The sequence below is a fragment of the Cryptococcus neoformans genome, chromosome 6 (assembly GCF_000149245.1).
Source record: "Cryptococcus neoformans var. grubii H99 chromosome 6, complete sequence".
Classification (NCBI taxonomy): Eukaryota; Fungi; Basidiomycota; class Tremellomycetes; order Tremellales; family Cryptococcaceae; genus Cryptococcus; species Cryptococcus neoformans.
In genome coordinates, this window is record NC_026750.1 from 1,392,195 (window position 1) to 1,410,058 (window position 17,864).

At 48.3% G+C, this 17,864-nt stretch overlaps 5 protein-coding genes; 2 read left to right on the plus strand and 3 right to left on the minus strand.

Moving 5' to 3' along the window:
• Positions 1 to 900: 900 nt before the first annotated feature.
• On the minus strand, positions 901 to 5,998 carry CNAG_02027 (hypothetical protein). Its single transcript, XM_012194494.1, has 5 exons — positions 5,461 to 5,998; positions 5,101 to 5,399; positions 2,751 to 5,028; positions 1,488 to 2,671; positions 901 to 1,404 (listed from the first exon to the last, which is right to left on the minus strand). The coding sequence occupies exons 3-5, from the start codon at positions 4,963 to 4,965 to the stop codon at positions 1,366 to 1,368; spliced, it is 3,438 nt and encodes a 1,145-aa protein (XP_012049884.1). The 5' UTR covers positions 4,966 to 5,028; positions 5,101 to 5,399; positions 5,461 to 5,998; the 3' UTR covers positions 901 to 1,365.
• Positions 5,999 to 6,066: 68 nt separating this feature from the next.
• On the plus strand, positions 6,067 to 9,835 carry CNAG_02026 (hypothetical protein). The gene is made up of 14 exons (XM_012194485.1): positions 6,067 to 6,246; positions 6,312 to 7,119; positions 7,203 to 7,332; positions 7,401 to 7,430; positions 7,493 to 7,595; positions 7,651 to 7,698; positions 7,769 to 8,179; positions 8,263 to 8,544; positions 8,649 to 8,815; positions 8,896 to 8,905; positions 8,995 to 9,162; positions 9,257 to 9,301; positions 9,387 to 9,456; positions 9,563 to 9,835. The coding sequence occupies exons 2-14, from the start codon at positions 6,652 to 6,654 to the stop codon at positions 9,689 to 9,691; spliced, it is 2,061 nt and encodes a 686-aa protein (XP_012049875.1). The 5' UTR covers positions 6,067 to 6,246; positions 6,312 to 6,651; the 3' UTR covers positions 9,692 to 9,835.
• Positions 9,633 to 11,934, minus strand: CNAG_02025 (DNA-directed RNA polymerase III subunit RPC3). XM_012194486.1 has 6 exons: positions 11,807 to 11,934; positions 11,509 to 11,760; positions 11,367 to 11,457; positions 10,480 to 11,318; positions 9,965 to 10,416; positions 9,633 to 9,899 (listed from the first exon to the last, which is right to left on the minus strand). The coding sequence occupies exons 1-6, from the start codon at positions 11,879 to 11,881 to the stop codon at positions 9,890 to 9,892; spliced, it is 1,719 nt and encodes a 572-aa protein (XP_012049876.1). The 5' UTR covers positions 11,882 to 11,934; the 3' UTR covers positions 9,633 to 9,889.
• Positions 11,448 to 16,136, plus strand: CNAG_02024 (hypothetical protein). XM_012194487.1 has 6 exons: positions 11,448 to 11,462; positions 11,569 to 11,771; positions 11,852 to 12,131; positions 12,175 to 12,378; positions 12,434 to 12,876; positions 12,937 to 16,136. Exons 3-6 carry the CDS (start codon positions 12,099 to 12,101, stop codon positions 15,902 to 15,904), a joined length of 3,648 nt encoding a protein of 1,215 aa, XP_012049877.1. The 5' UTR covers positions 11,448 to 11,462; positions 11,569 to 11,771; positions 11,852 to 12,098; the 3' UTR covers positions 15,905 to 16,136.
• On the minus strand, positions 15,862 to 17,834 carry CNAG_02023. Of its 2 annotated transcripts, none has more exons than XM_012194488.1 (8): positions 17,692 to 17,834; positions 17,376 to 17,546; positions 17,254 to 17,309; positions 17,115 to 17,193; positions 16,920 to 17,049; positions 16,676 to 16,819; positions 16,435 to 16,597; positions 15,862 to 16,376 (listed from the first exon to the last, which is right to left on the minus strand). In XM_012194488.1, the coding sequence occupies exons 2-8, from the start codon at positions 17,516 to 17,518 to the stop codon at positions 16,069 to 16,071; spliced, it is 1,023 nt and encodes a 340-aa protein (XP_012049878.1). In that variant the 5' UTR covers positions 17,519 to 17,546; positions 17,692 to 17,834; the 3' UTR covers positions 15,862 to 16,068. The 2 variants fall into 2 exon arrangements, with proteins under 2 accessions (XP_012049878.1, XP_012049883.1); XM_012194493.1 differs by having other exon boundaries at positions 15,862 to 16,386.
• Positions 17,835 to 17,864: the final 30 nt, after the last annotated feature.

Genomic DNA, 17,864 nt, shown 5'->3' on the forward strand with positions numbered 1-17,864 from the left:
GCCTGGAATTTTATACGATTTCGTCGGTCCACGGCAGACAACCAAATCTGCGCGCTATTAGGATTGGCTTTTGCTATCAACAGGGCAAGGGCAAAATCCGTGGAAACTGGAGTCGGGCGTAGTGGCGGGCCCTTTCGGCACTCCGACACCTGAACTCTTCTTCGGCGCATGTCCGAAAGATCCGATGCCGTCATCCAAGTGGAGGTCGGTGGAGGTTCGACCAATCAGTGCAGGGGGTTCTTCAGCGGGTTCCGTACGCAGTATGTTTGACTTGTCCATATTTTGATATGTTATTCACTCTCCTTTTACCTGTTGCTGAACCTGCTCAAAGCGATTAATAATTACGCTATCATATCGCCATGACTTCCTATCCTTTGCCTATCTTCTCTTTAGCACACGAAATCCACTTCATCTCACAATACCCGCTCGATCCCGTCTGCCTCACGCATCACGGGCGATGCACAACCTCTTAACAGACTCGGGCCCTGCTGTGCCTGTCATGTTGGGAGATAAGGAACTGACAACTTATAAAAAGACCGTTATGCTTACCCACACCAACGTAACAGAAAACCACCGCGAGGAAAAAAAAAAGCGAACAGGTTCCCGGAGGCGCCCTAGGAACGCTCATATCACATGGCCCTTCAATGATTGCTGGCTCATGATCATTGAAGAACGACAAAAACAATGCAGTACAAAAACGAGCCCTTCAATAAGATGTTGTTGAGGATTAAAGTCCTCATTTGCCTGTCCAATATGGGCAGTTTCCCCTTGCATCGTTTGCTTTGCGCTGAAGATCCTTTCAACCCCTTCATAGATCCTGAAAACGCTCGTAATCGGGCAAGTCGCCGCATTTCCTTGTTAAGTCAATCAAGGTAGATCTATTGCGGAGAAGATCGACATCGGATGGATGAATGAAAATGCATGATAATAGGAGTTGTTTTGTTTGGATTGTTTGCACCTGACCATTATCGCGCTGATTTACGGTTGTTATTTAGTTGTGAGCGATTTATGCTGCCGAGTGACTCTGGCGTAACTTGGGATCTACAATTTAAGCCCTAATAAACCTGAACAAGGAAGAGTCTCATGGGAAAGCCTTATTGCTTTGTCAACTTGGTATTTACAATAATGTCGGCAAATCCAGAGTCGCTACGGATATACTCTAATTGATGCTCACCCTTCTTCGCCTGATCAAATCTGTCCGTCTCGTTGGTCTTTATTTGTACATATTCATCAACGCCTTTGATACAGTGCCTCATTTTTCCTCCCCTATCCTCACATCCGTTCCTCCCTCCTGAATGCCGAAATAGAACAACACAAAAATTTGCAGAAATTATGTCGACACTGCACTCGCAGTTGCGCTCGTGTTCAATTGATACGCGTGCTTGCCAGCCATCTCTCGAGATCCTATCGAGAAGAAAGTACATATCAGCTCGCCATTCCTACATAGAGATAAAGAATAATCATCCCATCAGAGGATAATTACTTACACTTCGAGGCAATCCAGTCTTTGGTGGCCTTACTCCGCTCTCCATCCCAGGAGTCAAATCCATCCCTGTCCTCCTTCCACCTCGAGCATAGCGTTTCATAAGGGGTAATTTATCTCTTGGACCCACTGCATCCAGTTTGATAGAGTTGGCATTGGAGTTAGCTTTAGAGAAACCACCATCTTTGTTAAAATGCTTAGGCGGAGAACGAGCAGAGCGTGACGGAAGGTTTCGACAAGGTTGAAGAGCAGTGGTAGTGCGACGGCTCGCGGTGCTTAATGATCTACTTTTGGTGGCGTTATTGGGTTGGTATGATGAAGGCGTGTTTGTTGGAGGATAGATGGATGTGGTAGCACCAGTTTCGTTGGAAACAGGAAAAATGAAGGGTACGGTAGAGGTCGGAAGACTGTTTGGGATGAAAGCCGAAGTTGAGATTGAAGTCGAGGACGGAAGGGAAGGTACAGGACGACTAGGTAATTGCCGACTTATTGCATTCGACAAAACCGTTTCCTTTTCCCTTCCATCATGCTTCTGAGCTCCTCCAATTTTGATCTTCTCACAGAGCAGAGGCGACTTGCTAGGTGGTGTAGGCGGCGCCGGCGAGTCTTGCTTTCCTAAGGTGAATGGATGTCCAGATCCGACTGGCGTCTTCGGTTCCTTCCCCTTCTCTTGTGCTTTTTCCTGAACTTCCACTCCCTTGATTGCCTTGAAGCTCCCTGCTCCCTTCATATTGTTTTGCTCCACACGAGGATCAGCACCCAAAAGGGACGCTACCTCCTTTTTACGTCCAAGCCCATCTTCAAATCCATGCCCATCTGCGAGCCCACCTCCAAACCCGGCACCAAATCCAGGGATGATAGCCCGACCCCAGCCAAGTTGGTCAAGAGGTGCAGAAAGGATATACGCTGTGACGGGCGAGTAAGGAGTAGGAGGGGATGAGGACTTTGTTGGTGCGGCTAGAGTGGGTGTTGCTGGCATAAGAGTTGCAGAGGCGGTATGAGTAACTCGGATTGGTGTGGTCGGTATAGCTGGTTTCGCAGGCTCGGTGGGTTCGGTGAGAATAAGAGCATTAGGCTGGGAGACGGAAGAACAGGTGGTCTCGGCTGAAAGTAGTTGGGAAAGTAGTTGGGATGCCGCATTCTTCTTTCCCTTCTTTTTCTCGCTGTCACTAACAACTTTCTTTGCTCCTGTTTGCCAAAGTTAGCTTGAGGTGTCCAAAAAACAGAAAAAGGGTTGGGAAAGAGGAAAAAAAGGCAGAGGACTTACGGATATCATGATCATCCTTTTTCTCGTCTTCATTTTCATCTCTATCTACGGCTTTCTGCTTCTCTATTTCTTTCTGCTCTGCCATCTCATTCTCTAGCTCCTGACCTTCAATGACCTTCCTTCCAGCTCCATCAAAGGCTAGCAATGTACAAGCCGCAATGGGCACTTGCCTGTCCTTCTCCCTCTCCCTCGCGTCCAATTTCTGTCCGCTGGTTGATACGATGGAAAAGATCGAAACAGAGCGGGGTATGGAGATTTGTATGTCGTGCCCTGAATCCTTTCCATTTTCAAACTCGTTTTCATCTCCTTCCCCATTCTCAAGATTATCATCACCATCCCCAGTATCCTGCGCCTGCACTGGCAAGTCTGACGCAGAAGGCGAGGGAGAAGGGGACGGAGGAGAGGAAGGCGCGAGAAGAGTATAGTAACCTAGTGTTTCAAAGCTTTTTCGACCAAGTTTAAACTTCGCGTTGATAACATTAGCCGTGGCGTTACTATCATTGTTGGCATGGAGGGCGACGTGGAGGGTGGGATTGGTGGAATTGGCGGAAGCTGTGGATGCCAATGGTTTGGAAGTGTCAGAATCGGCGTTGGGACTGGAAATGGAGTCGGAGTCACGGAGAGGTGCCCAAGTAGATGTATGAATAATGGAAGACGTTTGTGATTGTGATTTCATTTGTTGAACTGCAGGCTTAAAAGGCAAAGAAAGTTGATCCGGACTCGGTGGTGTCCAGTCGAGGTGAGATACAGGAAGGGTAGGTACCATCGTCCGGCCAAGACTCGACGAAGGAACAGGTGCGGGTGCCGTTGATCTCCTGGGCGGGACCGGTCCTCTTCGCCAGCCATATGGGCTTTTGTCTCGTTCTCGTTCACGCTCGTATTGATGTTGATATCCGAGATAACTGTCGGATGAAGCTCTATATTTCAAAGCTAACGGGCGTCCCTCACCCGCGCCGCTTCCTCCGTCCCACCCCACACCACCAGCCTTTAAACTGGCGCCAGCGCTGACGCTGCTAGAGAGGGCAGCAACCTTTGCACGCCATTCACGCTCTGCCCGTCGAGCAGACTTGACAGGTACAGACCGAACGGATTTAATGCCTTCCCCTTTCCCCGAGGAGTACGCGTGGATCGAAGAAGGTGAACCGGGGAAAAGACGAGGAGAGATGGGTGATGAAGAAGGGAGGAGATGCCGAGGAGCGGAGGAAGAGGTGGGGTATGGAATAGTTTGGCGTGGATGGTTGGACATGCTTGTTGAAATAGGCGGTGGAGATCTGGTAGCGGTATCATGAGGAGCGGTGGCCAAAGACCTTTCGTACCCAATCATCATACTTTCTCTGCCTTTTCCCTTCCCTATTCCAAGTTGAAACCCTTTGCTCAACTTACTACCCTCCAGTCGTCCGACGCCTTTTCCGTCATGATTCAGATTGTTTTGACGGATATGGATGCCTATCTCTGTCTCCGCTTTGATCACCATCGCTTCGAAGGCTTTCAACTCTTGCTTGACATTGATTCTCTCGATCCTCTCAACCTTTTCGTCTCTTTCTGCTCTTTCTGCTCTTTCTGCTCTTTCTGCCTTATCTACCTTGTCTACCCTGCATGCCTTCGTACCATCCTCTCCAGAAGAGGAAGGCAAAAGCGTGGTACCGGAGGTGATAGCTGTAGGAGTAGTGACTGTATCCTCTCGACGACGTTGGCGTAAACGTGGACTCTGCGATTGCGAGAGAGATCGGATAAGACCCATGTGTGTGTTTGTGCTTGTTGCAGGAATGGGTTCAGGAGGGTTGTTATGGTAGTTGGAGATGATAACAGGTTCGGAATGGGGAACGCGACAAAAGTCTGGAAACGGGAGACGAGTATGAGGTTCTTGACGATATGCACAAGCAGAAGTTGGGATAATCATTGCAGGTTTCGAGGTGTTATTGCTGGCTTTCCCGCCCGCACCTTCGTCAACGCTATTCTCGCTATCGTGGTTTTGACCTTCAGTCTCAAGCTCGATTCGACCGTTAACTTGACCCATATTGTTGTTGACTGACAACGGAAGTTTAAATGGGAACTGTGGAGGGGCAAGCGGTGGGGTAAGTGGTGAAGCAAGTGGTGGGGAAGAAATAGATGAACGAGCAAGATGGGCTGGATGCTGGCGTTGATGTTGTGGAGATGGAGACTGCGGATGGGATGATTTGCGAGAGAAAAAGCTTGAATGGGAAGGTAATCGCATGGGGGCGATGGAAAGATAAACTTCGAAAGATGAACAACAGCAAACAGCGGTGTTATGGTTTTCCTGTTAACCTTGTCAGCCTTGCTTTGATGAATGATTGACCATCAGACCGTCAATCGCCGGAAAATCACTTACAGCGGGGCCTCCTTGGGGTTGAGATAATAGGCAAACAAACAACGAAATAGACAGGGGTAAACAGGAAAAAGCAACCGGCAACAGAGATGCACAGAATTAAATAAAGAAGATCGGGTTTGAAAGGCGGGGAAGCAGTATGGCGCGGCTGCACGATTTGCGTTTTACATTCACGGTTGTGTGGCGTGTTAGTGTGTATATTGAAGATGAGAGGGGTTGGACAAGACAACAAATACTGGCAATAATCGATAGATGACAGAATAATAGGATGTCAAGATGGGCAGCATTCGAGGCGTTCTTGCCTACGAGACGCAGTGAGATGATATCAAGCGAACTTAAAGGGTAAAAGTGGATTCTACTCACTTTGCCGGCAAAAGAAAGTGACGGGAAAGATGTAAGAGTCACCCAAATAAGACACAATGAAAGAATTTTGGATGATCTTCCTTCGGCATGTGGCATGGATTATAATGTTACTCTCCGACTCGGACTCCCGACAAGTCCTCATCCCTGTTTCCCATTTTTTTTCCTTTCGGAATCACCCACCACGTGTTTTTGGACAATGGGTCGAAGTCCAACGCCTAGCAGTGGCTGTTGGGTGGATATTTTATGTTCCGATGGTTCTCCCATTTGTTTTGAGTGTTTCTCCATATCAACTTCCACCTCCTACAGGATCGAGACTATTGTAAATCTCTTTTTCTTTTGGCTTTTAGCTTCATTTTCTGCCCTCTGAGCGTGTCGGTGTTCTCAGGTATTGTTTCGTTTTTAACCATCGTCAAAAAAAATATCCGTGATAAGAGGACAATCAAGGAAACTAGTTGCAATGTAAATATAGAGACAGGAGCTGATGCGGATGGCCGGGACGATCTGGCACAGTATGGATGAGCGAGAATGTGAAGTACCGGACTGGCTTCTTCGTCGCTGTTACTATCTTATGCCGGCGAGAAGGACGCCGAAGGGATGTGCTGGAGCGCGGAGATACGAATATCTCCGCTCCTTATCATAAGTTTGCCCGCCGGCGGGCAAACGTGACAAATCGTCCGTCTCGTACCGACTTCGGTTTCGTTATATTGGTGTTTATTTGATCGTCGTGGTTTTACGGAGTCGGGCACGAATAGCGAGCCTTGTTGCCTAGCAGGATCGCATCCTTCAGTACGTATGGCGGCTCATCATGTTAAAAGGCTTAATCGATTATAGCTGATGTGGCCTCTCCTAAGGTTAAGCGGGTTTCGCTAGCTATGGAGTAATCCCAGGAGTGGACATGACAACAATTAGATGGAGGAAATAGTCTTTATGCAGGGATTTCCTCCTTTTCCACTAGGCAATGATCCACTTCTCGAATCGCCGTAGGTGATCGTCATCCTTTCTCATATTCACCCCTTATTGCTAGACAAAGGACTGGTAGAAAACCACCCAAAACGTACTGATTACATTCCTGCACCTCATGATAATTCAGTCTCCAAACTAGCTGGATATCCTTGGTCGGGCTTATATCGCTCTGAGGGCCAATCGCATCAAGTGCACCCCACCTAGCTCCTCCAGGCTGAAAACAAAACGATGCCAGGAGATATAAATACTCCCTCCCCTCCCTCTACTCCTCTCTCTCCCACCCCTTATAAAATCGCTCTCAATCGCATCTCCCCCGGCGAGCGCCTGATATATTACCTCTATCTTCCTTTCCTATTCCTCATCCTCTTCCTCCTTGCTCTCCTCGCTACCCTCCCATACCTCTTCTTCAAACGAGCCAGACCACGACTCTTACCCGGCTCGAGACCCGACCCCAAGCACCCCCAGAGCAAGTACGAGTGGTATGGCCCTGAAAAGGACTATCCGCCTGGGTTGGCGTTGGCGCCGTTGGGGCAGGGATCAGGGGTGAAATGGAGGATGTGGGAGATGTACGGGTATTTTAGAGAGTTTTGGCATATGACGACAAGGCAGGGGTTGCAAGTTGGGGGGGTGGGGAGTGGGGTGGTGATGTTAATTTTTCAGGTGGAGATGATGTGGCATGATTATTCTGCGAACAATGTGAGTTCAAAACTTTTTCCTAATGCCTTTCTTTCCTTCTCTTATATACAATGGGAAGCTGATGTGAGCGATGGTTTCGACAGATTACAGGCTATCAAGACTCTTCGAGTGGTGGAAAAGGGGATTCAAGCAATGAACTTAGAGGAGATAGTACGTGTGCGTATGCGACAGGGACGGGAGTGGCCAATTGGGGTAGCAGACTTGAACCCTTGGGTACGTTCGCCTCTTTTCCTCTATTCATGTCTATCGTTTTATGAAAATGAACTGAATGAATGGGATAGCTTGGTATGGATGTTATCACGGATTCATCTGTCAGTTCTCTCTTCATTCTCCTTCGCCTTAGGGTACAGATTCCTGAAGTTGCAGATGATAGGTATAATCTGCATCTGTCTCATCGGTGATGAACTCCTGAACGTCCGATTTGGGTGTTTTGCGCCGCAATGGTATAGAGGTGGGGTTGGATATACGATCATGTTGTGAGCAACCCTTGTCCGCATGAAGTTCCACGATGGAGTGACCGATGGGATCTAGTTTGGCAGCTGCTACACTTTCGACAAGTCCGAATTGGGGGGTTACTTCGTAAGCACTACCTTTCTTCCTTATATTTGCTTCTTTTCCCATACTGATTACCTGCTGCTGTTATCTATAGATTGATCCAGCTCCGCTACGTCATCCTCACTGTAATGTTCCTCTTTGGGACATACAACCTCTTCCGCACATTTGCCTGTGCCCTTGGCATGGCCACCTCTGGTTTTCGCCACACCGATTATCGTGTAGGCCGTAAACCACTTCGCCCATGGACAGAATCCGAATGGATCGATCCCTATTACCGCCAAAACTTTATCCCGCCCAAATATGATAGGTACTTTATCACTGAGAAGTGGCAGTTTGCAGTAGGGGATTGGAGCTTCCCATTGGAGAGAAGACCGAGGGAGGATGTGGAACGGCAAATGGATGAATTGGATGGATTGGATCCGTTCATGATGGATGGAAGGATACAGAAGGTTTGGCAGAGAGATCCGGAGGAGATTAGGAGGATGCATGGGAAGATTGGTCGGACGTGGGTTATCTTTTAAGCGTTCTGCATTATCCACTTCTTTCCTGTGACAAGCTAACCTTATTTTCTTTTCTTCCCATACTTAGTGTCATCCACGGAGGTCCCAAGAAGATGCCACCCCACATGACAAACGATCTCAAACAGCGTGAGCGGATCCACATCGGTATCATTGACCCTCGCAACCCTCCAACAGAAGAAGAGGAAGAAGAGATGATCAAAGCGTTGAATGAGGATAAGGGATACTTTGGAATTGCGAATTGGAAGCCGAGGACAAAAAGTTTTGGGTGGTGGTGGTTTGATATGAGGAGAGTTTGGGCAGTTGTTTGCGGGCTTGCGTTGATGGGGGTGAGGATTGGATTATGTGTTTTGTGAGAATATCCCATCCCCTCCATTCATTTCTCTTCCTTGGAGTGCCCAAGCATCCAAAGATTAAGCGAATAGATCACTGACATCTGCCCTTACCATTGATTAGCGATCTTGATTATTCGAATCTAGCGTCGTACAGGAACCAATACGACCAAGCCAAAATAGCTTGGGAAGCGACCAATAATGGCGGGCCGGATGCTTCAAAATGCCAGTACTACCAAGGAAGTAGTGTACCGATCTTTGTCATTACCGGCGAGGGCTCGTATTCTGGTGGTAAGTCCTTACGTGTCATGCGAAGTAGTAGTGGTAAATAGAGGTTAATGGGTTCCCATTTGGTCGTTGTGCTGTTTTAGTTACCGCGAAGTAAGCCCCTTGAACCTTCCGAGCCTTCTTCATCTTTAGCTAACAAAAGTCGTTACTCTCCACTTCTTTATATTTGCCGCCTATCACAGTATGATTTGGCTAGGCATTTGGCATACCTTCCTGATCGGCATGTGCGCCGCCGTCATTTTGGTATCGACATCGAATAATATGTGGTGGGGGATGCACTGGCCGTTCCCTCCGATGACCCTTATTGGACCAAGGATGAGTTCAATGAGTGTCGGGATTACGCTAGGGTTGTGAGTTTTCCCCCTCTTCTTCTTTTTCGGATATGTGTTTCGGGGGCGTCTAAGGAGCGTCTAACTGGGGAAGTCTGGACTGATGTGAGTTTAGCGTGGCTTTTGCGACGTTGCAGCAAGGTTTCTTCTTCAGCAACGAGTATGTCACTTTTTCCCCTGGCGTCTGGGGATATCGAGAAGATGTGGATATGAGCTGACAAGGGAATATCGTTAACTAAATTCAGTTCGGTAATCCTTGTCACTCGGATAATTTGCTATGCTTCTGTCATAGGATTCATTCTGTTTTTATACCCCGTTAGTAAAGAATCATGTTTCTACTTCACTTTCCACCCTTACCTTCTAATCTTCGTAACCAAAAAAAAAAAACTGACAATCATTATTTCCGACGCAAATGCACTAGAATGAGCCCCTAAGAACGAGCTACACCCGTGATCCATTCTGGCCGTGGCTTTCACGTGTTGCTTTCAGATTCATGGATAGAAAGAAGTGGCATTACTCGATGAAAGATTTCGATGACGCTCAAGGATAAACTACGATGATCAGAGAGGAGAGAGAGATAGAGTCTTGGGACAAGGTGTAGAAAGTAGCGAAAAAGGTCCTATGGGAATTGAATTAGTGAATGGGGAATTAGGATTATTTAGGATTTGAGGTGGAAGATAGAACTAGATGCGGGATGTGATCATTATGAGATGCATAAGTTCGTCAATTGACCGTATAGCAATGTAGTCTACATCGCGCTGTTCCACCCCAGGGTAATCAGCATCAGTCACCAACATGAGGGGTAAAAGGGTTAGAAACGTACTTCTGCCCAGGCAATCCAGGTAAATCCCTCAGCACAAACACTACCATCTCACTCCTCATTTCCGCTAAGGCGAGTTTGTTTCTTGTATCATCCAGTTCTGCAAGGTCCTCTTGATCTTTCAGCTGTAACAGCCCTCTTCCCCCCTCTTGACCATGGCCAAGACCTAGAACTCTCTGTTCCCTCGCAAGCACAACCTTCTTCTTATCCATTTCCGCTCGACGCCTTTGCAAGATATTTCCCATCGTCTTGTAAACACTCGAAAGAAGTACGGAGTAACATCGAGAGAGGTCGACGGCCCAGAGGTGATATTCGGCAGAAGAGGAGGAAGGCATGTTTGCACGGGATTTGGCCGCTGTTTTGGGAACTTCTTGAGTTTCGACGAGAGAGAGTTTTTGGAGTTCGGCGAGAATGTAACGCGCGTCCTTGAGTGGAAGCATCGCGCAATCCCGAATCTAACAACGTGTATGGCTTTAGTATTTATGCGGGTAACAAGACAAGTAGAGAATGAGACGCACGGTAGTTTCAAATGCTTTGCTTGAACGAGTTACCACTGCCAAAACCCGTGCAGCCTTATCTCCCAACTTTTCCCTAACCAAATCACTCAACATCGCTTCTCTCATCTTCACACAAATCGCTTCAAATTCGACTTTATACCCTGGATTCGTCGATCCCTCTCTCTGTAAAAAAACACCGGCGCCCGCACCCGTGAGCTGATCTTCTCCTGCAAGAATTGAGAGGTATGTGCGGACTAGGTCGGGAATTGATGATTTGGAGGAAAGGCCGAGACCGGCAAGGAGAATAGGTGCGGAGGAAGGTGGGATAAGTGAGATGATAGAATTGATGCCGACCGGGTCATGGGTACGATCGTCTTTGAGGAGAGAGGTATCACGTAATGAAGCATCGAGAACAGCGCGCATGACGATGCCTGCACCCTTGTTCCATCTATCTTCTGCAGCTTTGACAATAAGGTCGTTCCTCATCAATACACCGTAGCGATCATAGTTCACCCTGAGATGTACATCTTGCTTAAGCGCGTAGTCAGTTTCTTCGATTGCTCTTCCAGTCTTGCGTCTCTTGGTGTTTTTGTCGACTTTAGGCTTGGTGATGAGTATTCGAGTGATGGCGCGGAGTGATTCATTCGCAGTATGGACGTCATGTGCGGCTTCTAGGCGGCAGTTGGTGATGTCATTGGCAGAGAGGAGAGCCGAGCCTTGGGCTTGGGCTAGGCGGCGTTTGTTAGCGGCGAAGCGGCGGGCAATTTGGTCGGATTCGAGAATTTGGAGTTCGGGAGCGGTGGTCTGTAAGAAGTGGTTGTGCAGGAGGGTGATGATAGATCCGGTGATTGCTTCGGCTCCTACACATGGGTCAGCACATTAATCTCTATAGAGAAATTTGGACGTACGTATGGCATCAGCGTCACCGCCAAGAGCGGAGATGATGTCTGGTACTCGAAGCTTACCAAAGATCATGAGCTGTTTTACAACTTGCATGGACTGAAGTGAGTTAGTTGCGACCTTTCGCGCAAAGTTCGATCATTATCTCACCAAGAAATCCACTCTCTCATGCGTTATCGCCAACATTCTGCCCCATCGCAACCTTAAAAGACACTCCTCCACTATGAACTCATACTGTTCATCTTCTCCTGTCTCTTTTGCTGACGCTCCATTTGACTGGACGAGATTGTGTTGCATTAGGATAAGGAGGGCTGATAAGGCGACAGGAGGTGAGAGACCGGAAAGTCTGGCGATTGTTGGGGCTGGAAGACGACCCCTGTTGAGTAAAGTGGAGGCGACTCTCTATGGGAACGGTGAGTGTATGTTTTCGAATGACAGCTGTGCTTACAGAGACAATATCCCCAAACGCATGGGATGTAATCTGCTCACACAGCCTAACAGCTTCTTTTCCTCTATCCTGCATGGCTTTTATTGCTGTGGATATAGGTGTTTTTGTTGTAATTTTCGTGGAAAGAGAATATGGGAAACAGTCACGTGATAAGTTTGATAATTAATTCCGTTCGTGCCTCTTTTGTTTTGTTTTCGTTCTTTGTTGTTTGTTATCGTTGGCATATTGATCTGTACTGTGCTCCTTTATTTCTGTACTTCTATATTACTCGGTGGGAGACATCGTAGGGAACATGCCAGTATCAACGTCGGACTCGAAAATACCAGTGAGCAACCACAGTCTCTTGTTGATGACGCTCATCCCGCCAGGTCCCCACGATCCGTCATTTCACAGATGAATTAGACACCCTGGCTTATGCCCTCGAACCCGAAGAAAGAGAAGATACATGGGAAAAGTTTGAAAAAGCTATCATTAGATTTATAGCAGTCACCAAAGGGGGGGGATATCAATTTACAGAGAGCTATGTCGAAGGCGTTGGAAGAGGGGGCGTCGGATCAAAAATCGTCAGATGTGTAAGCATTCACCTTTGTATCATTTCACAGTTGAAACTCTAATGATCCTTTCCAGATGCTTTCCGACAGAGGAAGGCTGTCGGGAGTAGCAATTGAACTTCTTCAAACATTTGCTCCTCAATTAGGGCTGCACTTCAAGCCACTCGTCAATCTCTACCTCGAACCCCTTGTCGTACTCTTGGGACGCCCTAATAAAGTTTTCCTGAAACGAGCCGAAAAATGTTTAGCGCTCATTATCTCCAACTGCCAGATCCCTTCTATTCTTACTTCCCTTCGCCGAGGACTAGACGACAATGCGGCTAGCTGTAGAAAAGGGTGTTCAATGGGCATCGAAAGAGCGCTTAAAGAGTGGCCGATCGAGTTATGGACAGAAAAATGGCTAGTGATACTGGAAGAGAGCTTGAAGAAAATGGCGACGAATAAGGATCCGGATGTGAGAAAGGCCGGAAAGAATGTGTGGGCGTTGTTCATGGATGCATGGCCGGAAAGGGTGGACGAGTGAGTTTTCAATCCCATCCATAAAAAATCAGTCGGTCATCGCGTCTGACGCGTCTCCAGATTTTCAGCACCTCTCACTCCTACCATAAAGCGCTATCTCGACATATCCGGTGCTGGAGGGCCTTCTAAACCCAAATCAACACGTCCAGCACCTCCTTCTCGCAAAGCTCTCCCGCCTCTTACTTCATCTACCACGTCTCATTACAACAAACCTCTACACAGCAGGGTTAATGATCTCATTTCTCGACCTCGTGCAGCGCATGTCTCTTCTTCCGCTGCTGTCGCAGAAGCTGGTCTCTCTGGGAGACGGTCGCCTCATAAAGAACCCACCCTCAACCATGAACCATCTTGCACTTCTAAAGCGTATAAAGCGTATCACGAATATTCTCGACACGAAGGGTCCCACGCGTTAGAGGCGGCCTCGCTTGCACTTAGCCACGCCGATGCGCCATCCGTGGCCTTTCCCCATGACAATATTCCCTCTTCATCAAATCCATCTTCATTCTTCTCTCCTCCTGTTCGGCTTGAACATCATACCCAACAAGCAAAGCCAAAACCTCTCTCCAAACCTGTCAGACCAGTTATGCCCACATCATTTTCCGTTCCTGCACTTCACACCAACCCTTATTCCCATGTGAGCTCGGACAAAATCGGAAAAACAGAGGAACCTGTCAGGCCGAGGAGATTGGGACAAGCTCAAAGGATCAGGGTGACACATCCCATGGATGGAGAAGAGGGTGACCAAGAGCATGAGCAGCGCGAATATGGACGTGAGCTGGACAGAGAGGGCCCCCTGAGAGGTGCTGTTAGGCTCGCCACGGCTGGAATGGGCGGACTGGGAAAGAAAGCCGGGTTAGGTCGTGCCGAAAGAAGAATCGTAACAGCTCCTCTTGCTACGGCTACCGGTGCAGCGACAAATGGCGCACTTGAAGGAGGGGCAGTGAGGTTGCGGAAAAAGGAACATGATATTGCCGCTACGGGTCAGGAGCAAGCGAATTATGTTTCAACAACGCACGTACATCTGTCATCGCAACAAGAAACAGTACAAAAAATAGAACCAGGTGTATATCATCATCAACCCGAACCTCAGCAGCAACATCAAGGGCTCTTCTCTCCTGTTGTGGTACACATCCTAAAAAAAAATGCCGACTCGCCGCTATTACCTGTGCTTATGGGTTCGCGTTCGAGATCACAATCGACTTCCTCCACCCCGTCGCTAGAAAACCAGCTTCCACCGACGACCTCTACTCCATCTATCGCCCATCCTAGTATTCTTACATCGGACTTGGTATCCCCCCTAAAACGAGAGAACGTGTCAGAAGCGGAAGCACAAGAGGAAGTGAAAAAAGGCCAAGAGGAAGAGATGGAGCCAATGAAGTTTTCCTTAAAAGAGGTGTATCCCCTCACTCCGCCTTCAATGAAGCCGTCTAGCGAAAAAAAGGAGGAACTAGAGCTGGCCAAATGGTTAGAGTTGCCTGCGAGTCCGAAACCAGGAGATGAAGAAGATGGGCGGAAGGAAAGACGTGAGGATAAGGACAGCCCGGAAAGGAAAGAAAAAGGACGACAACAAACCGTGGCTCCGACATCCGCACTCACTACCGCTTCAATTCCCGCCCCAGCTTTAACTACAACCTCAGTGCCTGTCCCTCCCCCATCTTCTGCCTCCACCACTACCGCCCCACCTTCTCGCAAGCCTCTCGTTCCCATTGCCGCCTCTTCCCGTCCCTTGAACCCCCGTCCACGCGTAATCAGCGGTTCTTCAATATCTACCAAACCCACGAATAAACCCTCTAAGCCGATAGTGCGTAAAGCGTTTCGACCTATATCTTCTACGTCTTTCACTTCCGTTACTGCGACGGGCGCAGCTTCCGCAGGTGGAAGTGGAAAAAGCCATTTGACGGCGGCCACAATGGCGAGTCGTGCGAAGGCCGCTGCTACGGCTTCTAATAAACCGGCGGTTGTAAGTTCAAGCACGAATGCCAATGCCAGTAGCGCTAGTGTGGGAGGTGCAGCTGCTTCTTCGACAGAAGAAAAGACTGCAAATGCTCAGTGCAGTACTAGATCTTCAAGTACAACGGATTTGACAAAAGTGAAAGAGAAGGGGGAGATGATGGGAGGGGAACCAGTGAGGAGAGTAGGAGCCAAGAAGGCCGCCACCGCTGTACCTGCCGGTGCTCGCCAACCTTCGACTTCAACCATCATCGCTGCCTCTACATCAGCCACAGCAACGAACGGTCAGGCCAATCCAATACCAGCGCGTAAACCGCCCGTACCCTCACATGTTACTTTCCCACCGACAAAGAAGGAGCGTATCAAGTTGAAAGTGCCTTTGCCATCTTTCCGACCTGCACGTTCTCGTCCAGCCGTCGCTGCTCCAGTCGCGGCATGCGGTACAGAAGTGAAGGGACAGAATGTGAGAGGGAAGGAAGCCAGTCCGGAGATGATTAGATTACCAGATACCCCCTCTCCTGAAGGAGAAAAGCAAGGCAAAAGGTGTGGGACAAGGAGTGAAGATGGCCACGGGACAGTAAAGCTAGACGAGGTAAGGCTGTCACTTAGTCTCCATGAGGTCGCTTTGCCCGAGACTCCTGAGAAGCCGCCAGCTCTGACACCAACAAAGGCCGCTTTTATGCTAGAAAAGAAGAAGGAGATGGAGGAAGAGAAGGCCAAGTCACCCGCCTCCTCTTCAACGCAGTCAATAAGATTGCTGAGCTTGCGAAGGACGCCTCAAAGTCCGATCAAAATGGAGAAAGGAAGACCGGCAAGTCCACTGTTAACGACTGGTGCCGAGGAAGTCGATACCCTTTTGGAGTCGAGTGCGGAGTTCGAGGACGGTGAGCTAAGCGGTGAGGATAAAATCAAGGGGGATAATCAAAAGGTTGCGGAGAATGAGGACGGTGGGGAGGAGGAAATGGGGATTGTGGAGGCAGATGAGATGGTGCAAACTGATGAAAGGAAGCAGGATCGGAAGGAACATTTAGCGCGGGAGGATGAAACTGATCTTTCTAGGGCTCCATCCACAGACTGAGAAGGCAAGGGTCCCTCTTGCATTGCCTGTACAAAAAGCAGTCTCGCATGGCATTTCCAGTCTGTTTCCAGATGACAGCAACGCGTTTATAGTGTGATATTCTATACAGTAACTATGTAATCGCTACAGACCAAACACTTGCACAACTACGTCTATATGTATCTCTACTCCGGTCCAGGCCCGGCGTACCAAGAGTTGGCAGCCGTCATTAACACCGGCGGTGTCACGCCTTCAATCGGCACATCCGCCAGTTTCTTTACACAATCTCCATCACGCTCATACAGATAGCTTATACCGCCAGTTAGCAAAGTGGGCTTTGGCACACTCTCGTTCTTGGCCGCGCCTGTGAGCTTATCAATCGCTTTCCAGACGTGCTCCATATCGACAGGAGGGGAGAGCATATTGTCAATTTCAGAGGAGACGGTACGGCAGATGAGAACGGCGAGGGCAATAGCAGCAACCTTCTTGCTCACTGTTTTCATCTGGTCAATGGTAATCATCACCCTCACTTTGGACCCCAGAAAGCTTACCGAATGAGAACATTATGATTACGCTGAGAACTTGTATATCCCTGATTCTCCTCTTCCACAACCCTTCTTGCGCTTCGCGAGCAATACTAGCTTGTACACGCTTCATCAGCACATCTTCATTCGGGTTAGGAGGTGCAGGTAGCTTTGGTTGGTTAAAGTGGCTCTAAGGTGCCAGGTGAAATGGCATCAGCATAGGTACAATCAAAGATCAAACAATCGAAACACAAAAAAGCAGACATACGACATGAGGAGCGTTTCCACCTTCCCACCAGAGTTCGTCTCTGACAGCAGCTTCTGGTTTTGTTTTACCCAAAGGGAAGGGGAAGATACGAGGAGCAGCTTGACGAGTGGTGAGAAACGCCGAAGGGTGGGCCTTCATATTCGCCTACTAAGCCAAACATCACCAGTCATTAGCGTCGATACTCTTCCTGTGGTGTACGCAGGGAAGGGGAAGTGAAGAGGGAGAACGTAGATGGAAGACTGACCCAGAGATCCTGCCGCGGTTTCTTCGCAGCTTTGTTCGCCTTTGTAGAACTAGGATCACCCTGTTTTGGGAATTTGGCAAGAGCTTGCTGATAGCCATAATAAATCACTGACGCCCTCGCAACATAACAACTTTTAGTATGAAAGTCAGCTAGGGTAAGGATATAGGCGTGAAAAGGTATAGGAATGCAATGTACATAACAGCGAACATTGTGAGAGTACTGAAAATGCGGTAGAATGGCATAAGCTGAATTGGCAAAGGTGAAGCAGCCATCACTAACAAAACCAGTCTATCAGTTGAAACTCTCGTATTCCAAAGCAAGAATGGCAAAATACTGAGACTTATGGCAGACATGACGAAGATGCATTGTGCGACCTCATTAAACTGCAGACTTTGCTCGTTTCATGGGTTAGTTGTAACGCTAAAGCTTAGACTCATCACGTCCAGCTATACTTACGCAGGATGCGGTTGTGGCTTCGCCAGCTCCTCTTTGAGTTTCTCCACCTTTTCTTCATACTTGGAGGCGCTTAATGAGCCCCTCTCTCTTGCCGCTGCCAGATCTTTTTCCGCCTTTTTAAGCTGCTCTGCGAGACTTGACATCGTGATTTGAACGTTTGCAATTACTCGCCTATAGCGCCATTGTTTCCGTGTAGTGGTTGGGTAAGATATGAATAGGTGATATGGAAGCACGTATAAAACCGTTGAGTATGTCTCAGCAATGATCTGGGAGGTGCGAAAAGGAGAAACAGGAAGTGATATGAAAGGAGGCTCACAGGTTGTCCCGCGGTCCATCGTCCGTTAAGCCTTATTTTGAAGACAATAATTATAAGGTTATACAGACCATTGTTGTTCGATACAAAGCCCTATTATCGTGCTCGTTTTATGGTCATTTGGTTGTTAAGGAGATGAAATGACACAGGATTGAGTCATTCGGACGAGATAGTAG